Raw genomic sequence first — 20,939 nt, 5'->3', positions numbered from 1 at the left:
AAGTGAGTTAAGAAGAGAACATAAGGAGGCTACAGAGGGATATAGATATGTTAAGTGATGGAGCAAAGATCTGACAAATGGAGCACAATGTGTGAAAATGTGAAATTGTCCAGTTTGGCAGGAAGAACTTTTTTTAAAAAAAAAAAATGTTGTCTAAATGGTGAGAGATTGTAAAGCTGTGAGTTGGAGAGGGAACTGCATGATCATCCAGTGCATCAACTGTAAAAGATTAGCATAAAAGTGCAGCAAGTAATTAGGAAAGCTAACAGAATGTTCTTGGTTATTGGGAGGGGAACTGAATGCACGCTGCACTGGATATTATGGGAGCTGCAGGGCTGAGCCAAATGAAGACATGGGGCTGTTAATCTGATAAACACCCATCTGGCAAAGTCCGGAGAAGGAGCTGATCTGTCTTCCACACAATTTTGTTTAGAGATTTCGATACGTTATTCTTCTGGATGAGCACCTCTCAGATGGAAGCTACTTCAGGGGATTAGTTTTATCAACCTGTTCAGCTCCATCTCACTGGCAGGTGGATCCTGAACCCTGAGGAAAAGACACTACCACTGTACCACAAAATCCTTTTTGGAACTAGTTTTTACACGTGTCCTAATTTTTCACCAATTATCAGCTGCTCATCTTCACCAGAGTGGAGATATGTATACACACCCAACTGACTCCAAATTTGCAACATAATTCTGACGCGTTGCATCGCAATAAACACATGGTCTGAATTCATCAATAGAAAGAACTGAAAATTACCATAGGTCTTCTCTCGTTGTTTTCGCTCTGAAATGATTAGTTTGTATGAGCCGCTGAAAGTTCCTGTCTCCTCGCCACGGTGTTCCAATGGAATATTGAATGTTATCTCATTTGAGTTGGCTTGCAGAGCGATACAACCTTCACCTGGGCAAGGTAACACAGGCAGGTTCTCAGAGTTGCACAAGATACAATAAAAAAGGGTGAAACATTTAGCATGTTACAGGGATAAAATGTAGGGGGGAATTGGATCAAGGTGCCTAGTTCTGTCGAAGAGCTGAAACAGGCACAAGGGGCTCAAAGCCTTTCTCCTGCTCTGCATCATTCCATGAATCTGTAAGAACTGGACTGTGTGTACCAATCACATTAAGAAAAAGAAGAGTTATTCCCGTTTACAATTGTTCAATAGTTAATGCAGAAGACCTTTCAGCCCATTGCACTGGTCCAAGCTTTTAAAATAGCTATTCAACCAGTCTACTCGCCTGCTGTTCCCCCATTGCCCCATTAACGTTCCTTCCCAAATATATATCTAACTGCCCTTTGAAAGATTGAAGCTGTTTCCATCATCCTTTCGGGCATTCCATTCTAGATGGCAACAAATCGCTGAATGAAATATTTCTCTTCTCTCTTCTTGTTCTCCACCTCAATGCTGAAGTTTTAAAGCACAGTGAATCCACATAAGCCTGCCCAAGTCCGGGGGCTATCCTTGGCACCATTCCCGTCAGGAACCCAGGTTCAGTGGGTAGGTTCCCATCTGTGACTCAGCCCCCACAGAGGAACCCATCAGAGTCCTCAGGCATTCATTCCACTGCCCAGTGAAAATGTTACCGAATAACATTGTCCTGACATCATGAACGAGGCCAGCACTGAGCACGGACCTTCAGAAAGATGGAAGGAAGGATACCAAGGGATGGTGGACGGTGATGTAGTGGAAGGGGTCTCATACTTGCTTGCAGCTCAATGGAAAATTCTTCAGCTGAAGAGTCAACCGCTGCTTCATTACATGATGTCCAACAACACTCATACAGCCTCCATCATCCTTTGGTCAAAATCCTGGCATGGCCCGATCAAACAGCAGCATGTGCACAGAAGAAAGGCCACCGCCTCCTTCACAAAGGTTTCAATGGCTAGCTGATGTCCCAGAGGGATGGCTTTCAATGAAGGACTTAAAGTAAAAGAGGGGTATGCTGTGATGGACTAAAACAGCTCACTTGCCTTTAGCCTTTCTCTAGTTTACACCTCGAGTCTCCACATGCTATTCTTGGAGAAGGGACTGCAGTTGGCAGCACCCCAATCAGCTCTGCCCACATAGCCACGTGTACTCATACTCACCATAGGACTCGTAGCTGTCGGTGGATTTGACGCAGATGAGGATGTGTTGGTCCAGTAAATATTCTGGATCAGAGATAATGGGTATCAGCTGTCAGGGCGGGCAGGGGACAAAGAGAGATGGTAAGTTACAAATGATAAGAGACCAGACTCAGGACAGCAGTGACACTGAATGCTTTGGTAAGATATGTCTCTCAACCATTTACACACTCTAGTACACACCTTTAATTGGACTGATTCCTGCTGAGGTTGGATTCTGGGGCACAAGCTGTCCTCTGGTACCTCACAACAATGAGCCTACAGCTTTTAGACCATTTGTAGTACTCTGACTGCAATTCCAGTAAAAATGATCCTCTTAGCAAGGCCAAGCCTGAAGCCTGGAGTCTAATGGTCCACAAAGCTCACCTTCAAACTGTAGTCACTGCCTCAATCATTTAGAAGACCCAGACACCCACAAGGCCATTCAGCTATCACAATTTTGTTGCAGCAAGCCATTCCTCAGAGCTACACTTTACAAACTAATTTTATTGTACGGTCTCAGTGCAGCAGAAAAAAATTCTGAAGGGGTTTGTCAAGTGGACACTGAGATGTTGCGTTCCCGGGGCTGCAAGTACAGAACACACAGGGCCACTGCTTTGGGTGCAAGGGTCAATCATTCATGACGAGAGGAGGTGAAATTTCTTCATTCGGGGTTTTGAAGCTTTGGGATTCCCTACCTCAGAGGTGTGAGGATGCACCATCATTGTGTATATTCAAGGTGGGGATAGACAGACTTCTTGAGGGACATGGGGAGTGGGTGAAAATGGAGTCAAAACAGAAAATCAGCCACAATGATCTTGAATAGTGGGGTAGACTTGAGGATAGACTTGCACCCATTTCTTATGCTCTTAAATCCTATAATATTTTTACTTTTTAAGTGTTTATCTAATTCTCCTTAAACACTGATTTACATGTCTTCAATAGATCCTTGTATATTCTTAACAACCTCCTCCATGCACAACACTCCTTCCCCTTCCACCCTTGACCCTGCTAGGGCTCTTTCTAAATTTGTCTCTTTGCTGTTGATTCATTATCCAATAGAATTAACCTTTCACTATTCACACACTTAAACCACTTCAAAATATACTGTACATCCACAGTCTGATAAGAAAACTCAAGTTCTTGAGTGTTATCCTCCCATCTCTTGTCATCATCTTACTGAAACAAAGTTGACCATTTTCCGTAGCTCTGGTATCCAATTTGGAATGGTGCACCCAAATCAATACACTTTATCCAATATCGAACCCATCTTTAAATTCAATGAGTCTTGCTGTGATTAGGTGAGAAAGGCTGAGCTGGTTCCTCTCTGTTCAACCTTCTTGGTTGGTCACAAAAAAGATTTAAATTATTTTTAGCACAAGGCTACATCATTTTCCAGTTAATATATAGTTATCTATTTTTAATGTAAGCCATGAAAAATCTTTAAGGAAAGTGCTAATTTATTAACTGCTAATCCCGACATGTGAGAAGCAGACAGAGAGAGACAGACAGACAGACAGACAGACAACAGCTTCTTTCTTTTAAGTAATCAGCTGAAAGCTCTTGGAACCTCCTTTGTAATACTGGATCCACTGTGTACCTCCAATAAGTTCTTTTATGGGGGCTGGAGGTGTTCTGTCTGTGATAGCCACAGTGTCAATGTCCAATACTTTGCATTTGTTACTATCTTCTGGAGATTATGATGGGATCAGATAGGTCTCTGGATTATATGAGCTCTTTATATTTTGCACCCCACCCAGAGGGCAATTCATTGGTTCTCTCACCTCCACCTTGAGGTGGATTTGCATTTTTAAGCAAATCACCTTTTCTCAGTCCAATTTTCAACTTAATATTTTCAAGTTTTCACATCTTCAAAAATAAAGTGATATGGCCTCCTGACACCCTAAATAAAACACAAACCTATGTATTTACATCTCCTGATTTAAGTAGTGGACCTTTAGGTCTCTCTGCTCCTATGTTCCATTGAGAATGTAACCATTTAGGTCATGTCCCATTGCCTGTTCTTTCTTCAAAAGAAAAAAAGATGATCCATGCTTCTCTTGCTTAAATTTTACCTGCCACCTACTCTCACACTTGTAGCCTCTTCTTGCAGGCTCCCAAGCTCTTCGTAATAATTTGCTCTGTTCCTATTTTGGTCTCATTAGCAATTCTGCAATTGTTTGATTGATGCTCATGTCTCTTACTGACTTAGTGCACTGAGGGCAGGGGAGTTCCCAAAATAAATCACTGTTCACTGGGTTTGTGATCGCTTGAGACACACTGGAGTGAGTATCACAGACTAGCTCTGCAGGGCCCATAACACACTGTACAGGTACATGGCTGAGGAATACAGCTTACTTCAATTGATTGTTAGTTCATAGTTTCCTCCAATAACCTGATTAATGTCTACTTACTCCCATTATGTCCAATTCTTTAACTTTATGTCAATTCATGTCATTTGATATTTAACAATATGGTCCTCAATCTTAAAAAGTTCCTTATGTGGATTTCTGCAAATGGTCTTTGAAAGTTCAAATTTTCTGGATGATGCGCTATTTCCCTGTTCACTCCCCTGATTGTGTCAGGATTTGGGTATAATCACTGCCCCTTTGTAATTCCATACCCCATTCAAAGTGAAAACAAACCAAGTGATTTATTCATAACATTTATTGGTGAACAGCTTAGACTGATATTGAGCTGTTTTATTAGCTGGGTAAAGGTTTTTCACTTTAACTTTACAGAGTTCATTTTCATTTAGTAGAGTAACGGTAAACTTCTTACCAAAACATAATGTGGAATTACAGTTTGCAAATTACTACAACTTTTCTGACCAGCATCTGCTACAAAAAAAAGGAATAGAATCCCTACAGTGTGAAAACAGGCCCTTCGGCCCAACAAGTCCACACCAAACCTCAGAGCATCCCACCCAGACCCATCCCCGTAACCCACACATCCCTGGACATTATGGGTAATTTAGCATGACCAATCCCCCTAGCCTGCACATCTTTGGACTGTGGGAGGAAACCGGAGCAAATCCACACAGACACAAGGAGAACGTGCAAACTCCACACAGACAGTCACCCGAGGGTGGAATTGAGCCCAGGTTGCTGGCGCTGTGAGGCAGCAGTGCTAACCACTGAGCCACCGTACCACAGTGAATTGAACAACTTCGTAAGAAATATGGAATCCTGCAATCCTAAACTCACCTTATGACAATGAGAAACTAGAGAATAAGAAAGTCTTGATTACCTCAGGGAGAGTGCTCCACACAACAGTCAGATTCTCATCTCTAGACTCCTGGTTCTCACCTTCAGCACTTTTCACGAGATCTAGAGGGAGCACAAGATTAGTTTAGATGCCTGCTCAATGCAGAGTTAAGAATCTTCAATAATCAAACTACACCACTGCTGGTTGACAGATTCTGTTGGGTAGAATCAACTGGTTATAGCACTGGAAGAGGCCATTCATCCCATTACACATACTCTAGCTCATCAATTAGAGCTGTCTGACAGGACATAACTGAGGATCAGGGAGGCCAACTGACAGTGAGGACAAATAAACAGGGAGACCAGCAGACCGACAGACAGATGAGGAGAGAAACAGACAAACTGAATAAGTCACACAATTTATTTGCAATTGAGGAACATTTAATTTTTTTACCTTTGTTCTTCTGCGGAGAAAAGACTCTTGAAATGAGTCAACCACACATGTAGGAATTGGGACAATGCAATATAATGCAATATAATGCAATGGACATATGGGGGGGGGGGGGGGGTTGGCTGAGAACAATGACAAGTGGCATTCTTACTTTCTAAGCAGCTGGAATAGAATTCAATGAAGAATTTGGTCTTGGATTTAGTTTTCAGCTTGGCTTCACACCTGATAAAATTGATGGTACCTGGAGAGGCAGCGTTGTTGGGGTCTGGGGAATGAAGAAAATGGATTAGCACAGTCTCAGTCGTGGATGTCTCACATCATTTTATTTAGATTAGAGTTCTTATACAGTGAGAAAAGTTCTGGCAAACAAGGCTCCTATTAAGATCTCAGAGATAGTAAGAACTGCCGATGCTGGAGTCTGAGATAACACAGTGTAGAGCTGGAGTTACATAGCAGGCCAGGCAGCATCAGAGGAGCAGGAAAGCTGACATTTCAGGTCAGGACCCTTCTTCAGAAAATATTTCTGAATGGTCCCAACCCAAAATGTCAGCTTTCCTGCTCCTCTGATGCTGCCTGGCCTGCTATGTAACTCCAGCTCTACACTGTATTATCCTATTAAGATCTCCCCTGGGTTTGTGGTCACTTGAGAAAAAATGAAATAATTATCTTGGACCAGCTCTGCAGGGCTCATAACAAACTGTACAGGAACTTAGCTGAGAGATACAACCCATAGGGGTCTCTTAATTGATTGGAGTCTATAACTTCTCGTAGGGGTGCAAAAAGAGTATAGGAGAAGAATTCATGGCTACTGACCAGTCTTTGATACAAACTGTGTTGACACTCCCACCTCAAAAGTTGCAAATACCGGTGAATGGTCGCTGGTGACAATATCTGTAGTGCAGCCTGTAATTGAAAAACCATCAGTTAAACATCAGTTAACCATCAGTCACTGCTAGCTGCACAGCATACACAAAATATTGCAACTTGATGCCTTGCCTCAAGACATATGATAGACTGGTGATATGCTTTTGGCATCATTCTGTCACCTTTGAAATCTAGCTGTATGAAAGCTCTCCCTTCTCTCTGGAAAGTTCTGATATAAAGTTAGTGCATGTCAATGTAAATCCAGAATTGAGTCAGTATAGATGAGTCTACATCAGAAAACAGTCCTTAATTAAAAATTAACTTGCCACTGACTGAGGTCATGAGATAACAATGTAGGAAGTGGCAGATGATCATATTAATAGAAGCAGGAGAAAGCAATTTAGCTACTTGAGCCTGCTCTGCCATTCATTGAGATCATGCTGATCTGTGACCCAGCTCCATTCACCCACGTTGGTCCTTAATCCCTCATTATCTTTGGATAACAAAAATCCATTAGAGTTAAAATTAACAATTAAGATAGCATCACACTTCTGTCACCCTTTACAGAGGAGGAAGTATGTTATAGTTTCAATTCTGAAAGGTTTGGATCTTATAGTTAGACTAGAGCCTCCTATTCTTAGATTCATTGTCCAGCAGAAATAGTTTCTCTTTATTTTACCCATTCATTTACCTGATATCTTAAAAATTCAAACAAATCAACTTTAACATTCTAAATTTCCAGGGAATATACCCCTAGTCTGTTAAGTTCGCCTTCTTATTTAACCCTTGGAGTCCCGGCATTATCCTTGCAAATCTTCACTGCAGTCTCAACAAGGACAAAATATCTCCCCTGAAGGATAGTGCTCATAACCGCTCACAGTGTTCCAAGTGTAGTCAAACCAAGACTTTCTAGAGCTAGAGCATAAATTCCACTCCGTTGTATTCTCGTCCTTCAGATAAAAGACACCATTCCATTCACCTTTTTTTTGATGATTTTCTGTGAGTGTGCAATATTAACAATGTGATTCTAGCTTTTCACCATTTACAAAGTATTCTGTTCTATCCTTTAAAACTTCAACGTGGATGTCCACACAGTTGCCAACTGAAACTTATTTGACACATGACTGTCTATTCACTGAATCTGTTAACAGCTCTTGAAGTTCAGTTATATCTCTTTGATGCAGTAGGGGGCACTCTTCTAAAGGTTAGGAAACATCCTAGAAAATAGTTACTCAGTAAGAGCAGAATCTGGGTATTACTGAAAAAAAGGGAGACATGCTGTCGAAGTTTATCATCTCGTGCTTATCAGGATAGATGCAAGGAATTACAAAGGGAACACTTTCCGTTGCAGCACTAAATTACAAAGGGAACAACAATTTATACTGCATGAGAAACAGAGTGCTGATTGATTCTCAAGTGGGGATTCTGTTTTGTCAAGATGGGTTGGGGACTTCAAGGCTAGGGTGCACATTTTTAAGATGAGAGGAGAAAGATTTAAAAAGACATGAAGGACAACATTTTTACATAGACAGTTGTTTGTGTGTGGAATGAACTTCCAGAGGAAGTGGTGGATGTGGGTACAGTTATAGTATTTAAAAGACATTTAGATAAGTTCATCAATAAGAAAGTGCAGGCAGGTGAGACTAGTTTAGTTTGGGATTATGATCGGCATGGACTGGTTGGACTGAAGGGTCTGTTTCCATGCTCTATGACTCTAGGTTGCTATGGAGAATGCACTGGTCTACAGTTATGCTAAAGCTTTGTTTGAAATTAAAAGAAAGTATGACTACTCTGATTGGCCAGGAAATTTGATGGAGAATGCATCAGGGAAGAGCGTTCCCCAATCTCTTGTTTAATTGAAAAGGCACAAAACCTAGACAAATCAGATCCTTGCATTTGAACACATGCAGTTTCCAGTAAATATAAATGACCCACATTGCAAGATTGACTGATAATCTCAAATTTATTGTTAGTGTAATTTTTGGCACACTTAGTTTGTTCAGTAAGTGCTGCCCAATCAGGCTATCATATCTCGTATTGGGTACCACTTTGTGTTTTGCAAGCATGACTGGTTGAGTATGGTCAATAAGCTTCCGGCTGTGAACAACTAAAGGGAAGTGATTTTTCAAACGGTCCATTAGTCGCTGGGATACACAGCGTAAACACTTTCCGTTGCAGCACTAAAAATTCACCTACTACTTTACTCAGTTGTGAAGGAGGCAGAACCTCTTCTTGGCTAGATGACAGTATCCTGTTAGTGGAGAAAACTACTCACGTTGTTGCTGCATAGGGGCTGCATGAAATATGAATGAGGAGGCAGGAGTAGGCAATTCAATCCCTCAAGCCTGCTCTACCATTCAATAAGATTGTGGTGATTCTGATTGTAAGTTCACATCAGCATTCTTGCTGTCCCAAATACACTCCATGAATGCTTCCTCTGTCAAGCTGACTATTCAAATCTACATGAAGATTAAAATCATGATTAATGTACAGCCTTTATAACATGCCCCCATTAGCTCCTGATTTATTCTCTGTCCCACCATATAGTTATAGGCCAATAAACACTCCTGTCAGTATCCTCTCTCCCTTTTTATTTCTTACCTCCATTCATATGGATTCTACATCTTCTGATTCTGGATAATTTCTTATTCCATCCCTTACCAATAATGTTACACTTCCTTTCTGTCTCTCCTTTCAAAAGTCACATACCCTTGAATATTTAGTCCCCAGCTTTGATCTCCTTATAACCATGTGTCCGAGATGCCTGGAAGTTCATATGCACTAATTTGGATTTGTGCAGCTGATTCATCGATTTTATTCTGAATACTATGCACATTCAAGAAAAAAAGCCATTAATTTTGCCTTTTTACTACATTTTATACGTCAACAACAACCAACACTACCTCAATCACAATTCCCTTGTCTTCTATATCATTATTAAATTATCAGACTCTATCTGACATTCATTGCTGGATGACCAGAAATTTCCTCCAACTAAATATTAGGAAGACTGAAGGCATTGTTTTCATCCCTGCTGTTAATACTTTCCGTTCATTACTGGCTCCATCTGTCTCCCCAGTAACTGTCCAAGGCTGAACCAGACTGTAAGTAATCTTGGGGTCTTAGTTGATCTCAGAGTGAGTTTTTGACCTCCTATTCACTCTATTAATAAAAACTGCTAGTTCTACACCCATAACATTTTGCCCTGCCACAGGTCACCTGCTGCTGAAACTTTCACCTTTGTTACCTCTTGGCTAACTATTCTAACACATTCCTGACTGATCTCCCACAGTTTATATTCCATACATTTGAGCTCATCCAAAACTCTGGGATATATGTCCTAACTCACACCAAGTCCTGATCACCTTTCATCCTCGTAATCTCCCAATCTATACCGGTTCACAGTTGACAAATGCCTCAATTTTAAAATTCTCCTCCTTGATTTGGAAACGTCCATGGCTTTGCCCATCCCTATTCTTATGTTCTTCTCCAGACCCACTTGTCTGTGGGCCATCAGTTCCTCTAATTCTTGCTTCTTGAACAAATTTTGATCGCCTTACCTTTGGTCACTATGGCTCAGGTTATAAGCTCTGGAATTCCCACCCTAAACCTCCCTCTTCGCTTCACTTTCCTCTTTTAACTCTTCCTTAAAACCAGTCTCTCTGACTAAACTTTAGTCATCTGCTCTAGTATCTCCTGAAGTGGCTCTGGGTCAGAAAGAAAGTGAGAGACCCCCACTGCTACTCCACTCAACATCTCCCCTCTCCATGCCTATAGCTGGTGCAGCAATGGGAAGGTGTGAGAAAATATCTCTCCACAAATCCATCACAAAGACCCACTGTGTCTTCATTCAAGCCAAGGGTGATAATAGAAGAGCCTTCATCAAAAAAATGGCAAATAAATCCTGCTGCAGCAAATCTAAATCACTTTGGCAATATTCTTACTTCATCTATTTCCCTTGAAGAACCCCAGCACCTTGAACCTGTCTGCACTCAAAGATGATTATTCACCACTTAGGGCAGAGGAAAAATCTAGTCAGTTTTCACCACACACTTTTCATTTTGTAACATTAAGCCATAGAGTCATACAGCATGGAAACGCACTCTTTGCTTTAACTCATCTGTGCCAACCAGACATCCCAATTTGAACTAATATCATTTGCCAGCATTTGGCCCATATCCCTTTAAACTCCTCCTATTCATGTACTCATCTAGATGCCTTTAAATGTTGTAATTGTACCAGTCTCCAGCACTTCCTCTGGCAGCTTGTTCCATACATGCATCACCCACTGCGTAAAAAAATTAATTATAATAGACTATAATATTTGACAAATGCTTGACAGGATTATGAGAGATTTAGATAAACACAGGATAGCTCCTTTGTCCCTTTCACTGATGGTACAAGGACTGTGCAACCCAGGTTTAAGGTTATGCGCAAAAGATAGTGGGGTTTGTGAGGAAGAACATTTTTTTAATGTAGTAGAGGTGATGACTTGGATTTCACTGCCAAAAGGGTGGTCGAGGGGGAAGTGGTCAATAAATTCAATGTCTTTTTGTGAAGACTAACATGAGTGGCATAAGAAAAGCTGTTTTGCCAGGGGTGTTCCCAATATCGCCCATCTCCTCTTTACCCATGGCCTCCGGGAAATCTGTTTCTTCATATGGTCCTCTATTAACCACCTGGTTGCTCTGAATTTCAGTGCTGGTACATTCTTCTATTCATAATCCAGAGTCGTTATGGTGCGGAAGACCATTCGGCCCACTAGATCTGTGCTGGCTCTCTTTAGAGCAATCAGGTCAGTGCCTTACCTCAGCTCTACCCCTATAACCCTGACTTTAGTTCCCTCAAGTGGTTGCCCAGTAACCTTTCGAAATCATTATTTGTCTTCACTTCCACCTCCCTCATAGACGGAGAGTTCCTGTTCAACCTGTGAATGTTGGTTAATTTGTGCTCACTGTACCATGACAGGAGGATGATATTATAAATGCATACAGGTCAATGGAAGCAGATCATATTCATACAATGAAGCTAATAATCCTGCTCACCATAAGACTGACACATGACGTGTACTTTGGGGTAGCTTTTCCATAGCACTCGATCACACCAGGATGGCAAGTTGTACTTTAGCTGAAGAGAGAACAATTAGTTACTAAACATGTAGGAGGAACTGTCAGCTCTCAATTCAGCTCCTTCTGAAAGCTCCACTTTCAGTGCGCTTTACCCTCTACTTTGATTTATCTGAGATCTCTAACCAGATCTCATCGCACATTCTCACCTCTAGTCCATCCCTGGTTTTCATTGTTTCACCATTGGTAGACACGCCTTCAGTTACCCAGACCTGGGGGTTACTGGAATTTCCTCCCTAAAGTGTGCCTTTTGACTCGCACTTCTCCCCCTTTAAGGTATCCTTAAAAGCCCTGCTTTCTTGACTCAGCCTTTTGTCACCCGTCCCAACTTGTGGCTTGGTGTCAGACGTTGTTTGGTAACGGCCTGTGAAATGCCTTGGAATGTATCACCCTTATAAATGCAAGTTGTTGTTATTGAGGACAGGGGGTGCTATCAGGACTGGCCAAAGCTGCACCTCAACCTTTGGGCAATTGTATATTCACAGACAGCCCATCTGCAACAAGTGTCGGAGACTGGGTCTCCCTGGAATACCTGGTCTTTGTACTGAGAATCAATGGGCCCCATACCACAGCTAAAGGTTTCTTGATCATACTCTGCAGAATGTGCTCCATCTAGGAGACAGCAATAGACACAGCAGGGCATTGGGACAGCACAGAAAGAGGAATGTTGGTGAAGAACGGTCTAGGCCCGAAACGTCAGCTTTCCTGCTCCTCTGATGCTGCTTGGCCTGCTGTGTTCATCCAGTTCTACACCTTGTTATCTCAGATTCTCCAGCATCTGCAGTTCCGACCATCTCCCTTACTGCCCGGTTTGAGCGACTGGACAGTTCTGAAGGACCTTAGGAAAATCCTGTCTGTACTGTTGAACAGCTAGGTCCTGAACAACACTTTACCATCATGGAGTACAGGACCTGGAGGCTGAGCGGCAGGTAGACCAGGAGAATAGCGTTGAGCGGGTGATGGGTGATCATAAAGATAGAGCTAAAACTGTCTTTTATCCAGTTAAAACCCAGAGCCTAGAGTGGTACGTTGCTGCTCGGACTAAAGAACCTCATGGAATGAGGGAAAACTTGAATTGGAAGGTGATGGTATTCCCAGGTATTTGTCTTTCCAAATGGTGGCAGCTGTGGATGAGGGAGATACCGTGAGAAAACTGATTCAGCGGGCCAGTGCAAACAAAGGAGTATCTATGTATTGGTCTGATAGGGCTGCCATTCTGTGACTAGATCTCAGCTGTGTTGTTGGAATATTATAGAAGAAGTTATATTCTGTACCTAAACCATCCTCCACACAAAACTATAGCACACTATACAGAACCAAATAAAACTGTGGCACCATAAATTATTCCTGTGTGATATCACTCACTTTGGAGTATACAAGACGTACATGTAAAAACAGAAACTAAGAGCGGAGCAATAATTGTGCCACTCACTCCTGTAGCCTTCTGTTTGATGTAGTTGTACATCTCTCTGCTGTCACGATCATAACGATAAGTTGGAGGGAAGGTGATCTCTTCTTCCTCTGCAAAGTGAAAAAAAAATGCGATGACAAAATGATTTTCTGTGTTTTCTCTCCCTGCTGCAGAGGCCAAACATGATACAGTGTGCCTTACTATCCCACGATGACAGGGAAGGCCAGGCCCCCGGACACTGCTGGTTTCTCAGCTCAGTAAGTTGGGGAGATCAGAGGTTTTGTCTTCTTGTACCCCTTGGTACACAGATAGCTCAACTCAGGGAGGCCTTTAGATGCAGGGTGCCCAGAGTGCACAAACCTGGAGCAGAATTCCAGAACACCCTGAGGTGTACAGAGTTCACCCTTAGACTCACAGCAGAGGTCCCACAGATTCTGAGGTCTCATCCTATTGGATAGTGTTCAAATTCAGGAACCCACCTTTAGCCCATAACCCCTTTGCTTCCCCATCTCTCTCTCTCTACGACATTCATTCTACCTTTCTAACTAAGCTTTGATTTCCTTTGGCTTGGTGTCAGTTTGTGTTTGATGCTCCAGTGAAGCTGCTTGGGTTCTTTCACAACATTATCGGTACTATATAAATGAAACGAGGCCACTGTTGATTTTGCACTGTCTGAATAGAGAATGCTGTCCTTCTGAGATCTTCAAGGACCAGCATTCAAAAGAATTACCATCTAGATGACATGGCTTCACACCGTACCAGGTAACCACTGAGACATCGAGTTCATATTAAATTTTTCTTCCATTCTCTAGACCATTTCAAAATCAAGAATAAATCTTTATTACTAGTAAATCTACCAATGACCCAATCTGGTCCTGCACTTCAGATCAACATTCTTGTAATAAACCTATGTTGGAGGTTGAAATTGATTCATTCCTGTGATAGTTTGAATCACAGAGCTGTACCTCCTGCTCCTCTGATGCTGCTTGGCCTGCTGTGCTCATCCAACTCCACACCTTGGTACCTCAGATTATTTGCCTAGCTATTTGGCCATTCACACCTTTACTGGATTCTCTGAAAAGTGTTATCCATCCAACTCAATTCTCCTGCTTCTTTTGACCTAAACTAACTCCGTCCACTACTTCTGAGCAATGGAGTTTAATGGTCATATCTCCAATCCTGGCCTGTGGCCTTCCCAGTCACCGCTAATCCTGGTCTATACTTTTCACAATCCTGGTTACCATTACCAGCCCTGCTTCCCAGCCGCTGCAATTCTCTGTAGTCATTGTCGCACACAGCCCACCCCTTTCTCAATCCGCATTCAGAATTTACCTGAGGGCCAATGCTGGTGTTGCACTAGTCCAATGTTTCATCTTCTTCATTGCTGGATTCCCTGAAGGAGCCAGTAGGTGCCTGCAGCCTATAGGCTTTGTGATAATATGGCCACAGTTCCTGATCACCTGCATCTCTTGACTATCCAGTTGTTGAGATTGTTCCCTCCTTGCCTATATTTGTGCAACAAGCTTCCTGAATCCCCATATTTAAAAAAAACACACTGCTACCTCACTTTCAATAAATTGTACACCTTAATCCAAATTCTCTTTACTCTTTGTGTCTAATGAGGTTTTACCACTTTGTGTGTAGTTCTCTCATTCTAAATCAAAAAATGCAATGTCACTTATTTTTCCACACTAAATATCACTTGATGTCAATCTTCCCAATATGTAATGAGCAAAACTATCACAGACTAGGGTGGTTAACGGATTCCCAGCCCAATTTATTTTGTGGTGCTGTGGAATCTGTGGACTGAGTATATATTGGTTGTGGGTGACAGCACCCCTTTTTGAGCTCTGTGAAAAATCTTCTGTTATGCTTTTGGTTGCACTTCAGACCCATGCTCCTGATCTTATGGCATCTAGTACAGAGGGGTGTGGGTATATCCGAGGAACTCCTCATGGATCTGCTGCTAAGCCTGGCCAGGCTGGCTATAAACAGGCTGAGGACGGGGTCATTCCTGCTGACTGTTGCTCTCCCATGGTTATATTCGTGCCCGGGTGTCCTTAGAGAGGGAGTATACAGTGCCCACCAATATTCTCAATGCCTTTAGAGAGAATGGGCACAACGGGGATGCAGAGTTCTTTATTTCCCCTTCCAACTCCGTTTTGATTTAGTCCCTCCCCTTCTCCCTACCACCCCCTCACTTTGATGGTCTGCGTTGCCCTTAATGGGCTTTGCACGTAAACTAATTCATTGGACATGATTTACTGGTGTTGGGTAATAGATGAAGAAAAAAGCACCATAAGGGTGATTTGGTAATGGAGAAAAAAAAAACATTCTGATGTGTGTAAGAGCACTTCTGGATGTAATAAAAAGAAAAATAAAGGAAAACAAAAGTAAGCAAAGCTACCAAAAGTTGTCTTCTACTTTCGGGAAAATGGGAAGAAAAGCTCTATGAGAAGGATTGTTGTGAGGAGTTCGTTCATGGCCTTTGTAAGTGCGAGGAGCACACCTGTTTTAACAGAGGCAGCAAAAATTCAGACTGTTCTTTATGTCTTTCCTAGAAATTCAGGCTGAAACCTGGGCCCTTCACTTAACCCCCATTATTGCAGAAAGTCCTTACGGAATTGAAGGAAAACTTTCTTGTCATTCTTCTCCACGATCAGCTGGTCCTTGGCTAGTAGCTCCTGGTACTGCTGTCGTTTGATCTTCTCCACGATATTCTCAGCCTCCTGCTCAAAATGGAGAGGTTAGATCACAATGTCATCCTGCACAAGAAAGCCCCACCCCAGAGAGGAGTCATTTTAATGTGTTTTGGGAAAAGGCAATTTTAAAAATAGCCTCCATGGAATCCACTCAAAATAATTAAATGTTTTGGATTGTTGGTCCAGTTATTGCAATAAACTTAAAATGGTCACAGAGCTGTTTCTCTGCCTGAAAGACTCTCATTTGAAATATGTGCTGATTATACAGAAGGACAATAATGTCACGAGTACTGCCCTCCAGTGAGTGGCTCAGTGGTTAGCACGGCTGCCTCACAGCACCAGGGACCCAGGTTTGACTCCAGCCTCGGGTGACTGTATGTGTGGAGTTTGTACATTCTCCCTCTGTCTGCATGGGTTCCGTCTGGGTGCTCTGGTTTCCTCCCACAGCCCTTAGATGTGCAGGTTAGGTGGACTGGCCTTGGGAAATGCAGGGTTACAGGGACAGGGGTAGGGGATGGGTGTGGATGGGACGCTCTTTGGAGGGTCAGTGTGGACTTGATGGGCTGAATGGCCTGCTTCCACACTGTAGGAATTATATCTCCCTTTTCAGAAATGCAAAGGGCATCTTCTGTGTCTGAGGTGAGGCTGTGTTCGTATGTTAATAAGAACATAAAAGACAGGAATAGGCCGTACAGCCCACTGAAACTGCTTTGACATTCAAAAAAATTATAAAGTCATAGAGTCATACAACATGGAAACAGATTCTTCAGTCCAATCAATCCATCCCAACCATAATTCCAAACTAAAGTAGGCCCATCTGCCTGCGCTTGGCCCATATCCCTCCAAACATTTCTTACCGTATTTAACTAAATGTCTTTTAAACATTGTTTCCATATCCGCATCCACCACTTCTTCTGGAAGTTCATTCCACACCTCTCTTGTTTAAAACAAAATTGCCCCTCAAGTCTTTTTTAAATCTTTCTCATCTCACCTTAAAAATGTACTGCTAGTCTTGAAATCCCCCACCCCCACTTTTATTGTGCATGTCTTGCCTTTGTTTATTTTACCAAAATGCAAATTAAACTCCATTTGCCATTCTTCAGCCCGTTGACCCAGTTGATCAAGATCTCTGTAATCTTAGATAACCTTCTTCACTATCCACAATACCACTGTTCTTGGTCTCATCTGCACACTTACTATATTCTCATCTTTCTATATTCTCATCTAAATCAATTAAATAAATGACAAACAAAAGGGGAAAAATTCCTGAATAGACTTCTTTTGTTTTATTTCTTCGTGGGCTGTGGGCCTCATTGGTTGAAATCCCCACCCTAGGGAAAAGACATCTGTCATTCACCTTATCTATACCCTTCATTACTTAATAAAACTTTGTGAGGTAACCTTTCAACCTCCTAACTGCCCTCGAAGTGGTGGCTGTAAGCAGTGCTTGGGGTAGGTTGAGACATGAACAGGGATGTTAGGAAAGAATTTCCAGATTTTTGACCAAAAATCAATGACTTGACACTAATCAACTTCACATTCTCTCACTGACCTTAGTGCGCAAAGATCTATCGATCATAAACTTCACTTTCTCTCGCTGACCTTAGTGCGCAAAGATTTTTGATCATAAGCTTGAATGTGCTCTGATTGAACATCCACAGGAAGCTAAGATTCAGAAGCCTAGGTAAACTACCAGACCAAATGTAAAATACCTCACCTCTGTCCAGTTTGGCACTGGGAGTAGAAGGTACCTGTATAAGGAATGCACAGTTCAAGCGAGTCAAGGCATGAGCCCTAGTCTTCACACTTGACAAGGCATTGTGTTGGGCGAGCGCTTTGACTCAATCCTCAGACCATGTCAAGATGACACAGGATTTTAGCCTTTCAAAAGAATAAAAAACCTAGCATCCTCCTTTTAGGGTGACATAGACAGGAGGTACAAAGCCTGCTAGAGTATTTCAGCGTAGACCAGCACCTTCAGTCAAGTAAGGGGGGGGAAAGGATGAATAGAATTACGATCTGTGAAACAGGTCATGGTGACACTAAAAGCAATGAAAGATACCATCGTCAGCCACTCTGACCTGTGTTGGAAGCTCCACTCTGTAGTTCAAATCACCAAGCCAGAATAGATGTGTGAACCGATTGGTAATGTCAAATGGACCTAACTTCTTATCTCCAAGGTTCAGAAAACGCAGGATATTGATATAATTCTGGTTCCGCCTGCCACAGGAGAAAATGATAAACATATCAGAACAGACCAAAGTCCTTAAGAAAAGAGATCCTCTGAAAGCTCTTTTGTTAGAATGCATTTTTCTTTCCTGCCATGTGAGGGTTGGGGTTCAGAGAGTTGTACGCTATGTAAGAAGGCCATTTGATCTGTAATGCCCATACTAACCCTCAGAAAGACCAAGCCAATTAATTTCAGACCCATAGTCTTTCAAAGAAATTCAAGTTTTTATCCAAATTGTTTTTATGAGTTAGTCATGTATCTGCTTCCACCATCCTTTCAGACAGTGCAATCTGGATCATAACAACTTGTTGATCCCATAGCAATGCAGACACCCAGATTAAATGCAGCACACCAAGGTCACTCTACTCAGCATGGTCCGACTGGGATCTTCCTGCCCATTGTAGCTCCAGGTGGCATATTTACCATTCAACCAGCTGTCAACAGCAACACTTACGCAGTGATGGCATTCTTGGCAGAAAGGTTTGCATCACACAGCACCTCTTATGACTCAAGAACGTCCTAGTGCTTAAGTCACTGAGAAAATATCTGTGCACAGCAAGATCCCACAAAGGGTAATGAGATTGTCTGCTTTTTCAGTCTCGCTGATTGAAAGATAAAAGAAGGCCAGGACACCAGCAGTACTGCCTGATCTTCTTTGAATAGGACCAGGGGGTCTTTCACATCAATCTGAGACAGCAGATTCTGCCTCAGCCTGAGTTCAAAGTGCCTTTCATGTTGTGTACAGAAAGTGGCCATTGCATAATCGATCCTTGGGGATCTTTTGAGTTTTCTACAGTTCATTTGATATGACACTTCCAGAAAAGGTCAAGGAGATCCACTGAGCAGCACTTGCATCTTCTGAATCAATGATGAGTGATTACCTGGTTATCATTGTACAGATTTACATCTTCTGAGCAACTATTTTGAGATACTGTGCTTGTTTCAATGAATACCGCTATTCCAATGAATTTTAGACAAATCAAAAATTTGGGAAGCACTATCACATGTCGAGGAGAAACCCCACCAGTTCCTCTCTACTTTTACCTTAGCTTTTTCTCACTTCCTGAGGTCAGGTGACTGTTCACAAATCCAAAGGATGTACCGTTAAACATGAAGGACACTCCCACCGCACCTTTGTTACCTGAAAATTAAAATACAGTTACTCAACTGATTAGTCCAAAAAGCAAAAAGCCTTACTCAATCGAAATACATCATATCCTACTATTAACTGTTCATAAACACCTCACCTAACAATCATCCAATTTGTCCACATCCCAATACTAGTCATCACAGTATTCCACATTTAATTACCAGTGATTCTTCCAATTAATTCAAACATGGCTTTAATGGTCTAAAAGGAGATACTGACTCCTTCACATTAACTGGGGCTTGAGCCCTGTGTCATAAACCTGAACAGACAAGACCATCCCAGACTATGTAGTCAAGCAGTACCAAATATTCTTGTAATTCAGCTCCAAACAGTTTGAAAGTCACTGTCCCAGCCAGTCCCAGAGTGTGAAAGGACAGTGTCTGACCCACTGTCCCAGCCAGTCCCAGAGTGTGAAAGGACAGTGTCTGACCCACTGTCCCAGCCAGTCCCAGAGTGTGAAAGGACGGTGTCTGACCCACTGTCCTAACGAATAGAGTTAAAGCCGTTCATGTCTAATCCTGGTTCTCAGCAAGTCCATTGTTTGAATAATTTGCTGTTCCAGAATCATCCCTATTTTGCTGCAGTCAATCAAGAACCGAGGGGGTTGCACACTTGCTGACCATCTGCACTGCAGGAAAGATGAACAAGAATTTGAAAAAGAAAATTGTCTACAAAAGTGTTGTGGGACAATTCGGTTTGTACTTTCTCAATTCCTCTTTCTCGTTCCTTTCAAACAGCACAGGCAGAGAACAAGAAAAGTTCCTTCTGTGCCCATAAACATTATAATCTGCTGTGTCATGGCACCCAGCTCTGTGCAACAGTTGTGACTGATCTATTACTGATACAGTTTACCACATCAAAGACCCTTTGTTGACAAAAAATCTTACTGTGTTAAATAGCATTCAAAAAGCTAGAGAAAGCAAGTGTGTGCCAACTAACTAAAATGTAAATTGGTTCTAAGCATTCCCCGCAGACTATATCACTTAGCACTAAATGCAATCCCACATCTGCAAATGTGTGTACAAAAAGATTCCCCAGAAGAATGACCAATCATTCACAGTGACTCACATTGAAGGTAGACAGGCCGTCTCCTGAGTGGCTGAACGTTTGTGACTCCCTTTATATTGGCTCATATTAAAGTAATCATACATTATTCATTTTGGGTTGTGTTGTAATGGTTCTGGGCAGTTTATTACCCTGGATCACTGACCTCATTGCTGAATACACTATCATGGGGCATAACCTCCTCAATACCTGCTGTCACTGTTTGAAGATTTATTTTGCAGGAAGTGAGGTTTTTTTTGTGGTATCATTGTGATCAGACAGTGAACAGCTTAAACCTTTTCTCACTTTCTCAAGTCCTGAATGTGGTACACCTCAGGCCCCAGAGTACAGTTTACCTCAGGGTCAAAAGTGCAGTATACCCTGGGCCCACAGTGTGAAAGGACAGTGTCTGACCCACTGTCCCATCCAGTCCCAGAGTGTGAAAGGACAGTGTCTGACCCACTGTCCCAGCCAGACCCAGGGTGCGAATGGACAGGGTCTGACCCACTGTCCCAGCCAGTTCCTGAGTGTGAAAGGACAGTATCTGATCCACTGTCCCAGCCAGTTCTGAGTGTGAAAGGACAGTGTCTGACCCACTGTCCCAGTCAGTCCCAGAGTGTGAATGGACAGGGTCTGACCCACTGTCCCA

General features: G+C 42.3%; 1 protein-coding gene across 1 annotated transcript in view; it reads right to left on the bottom strand.

The window, feature by feature from the left end:
- The window catches only part of inpp5d (inositol polyphosphate-5-phosphatase D), an 89,966-nt gene that overhangs the window by 20,891 nt on the left and 48,136 nt on the right, over window positions 1–20,939 (bottom strand). Inside the window, exons 4-13 of the mRNA XM_048604130.1 lie at window positions 19,141–19,237; window positions 17,948–18,086; window positions 15,785–15,893; window positions 13,186–13,274; window positions 11,673–11,754; window positions 6,577–6,666; window positions 5,915–6,028; window positions 5,356–5,435; window positions 2,092–2,179; window positions 763–906 (exon numbers count right to left, since the gene is read on the bottom strand). Of these exons, the coding sequence (XP_048460087.1) occupies window positions 763–906; window positions 2,092–2,179; window positions 5,356–5,435; window positions 5,915–6,028; window positions 6,577–6,666; window positions 11,673–11,754; window positions 13,186–13,274; window positions 15,785–15,893; window positions 17,948–18,086; window positions 19,141–19,237 (1,032 nt within the window). The remainder of the gene's footprint in view (window positions 1–762; window positions 907–2,091; window positions 2,180–5,355; window positions 5,436–5,914; window positions 6,029–6,576; window positions 6,667–11,672; window positions 11,755–13,185; window positions 13,275–15,784; window positions 15,894–17,947; window positions 18,087–19,140; window positions 19,238–20,939) is intronic.

The sequence above is a fragment of the Rhincodon typus genome, chromosome 13 (genome assembly GCF_021869965.1).
Source record: "Rhincodon typus isolate 14 chromosome 13, sRhiTyp1.1, whole genome shotgun sequence".
Taxonomy (NCBI): Eukaryota; Metazoa; Chordata; class Chondrichthyes; order Orectolobiformes; family Rhincodontidae; genus Rhincodon; species Rhincodon typus.
This window is presented reverse-complemented; position numbering and strand designations above follow the sequence as displayed.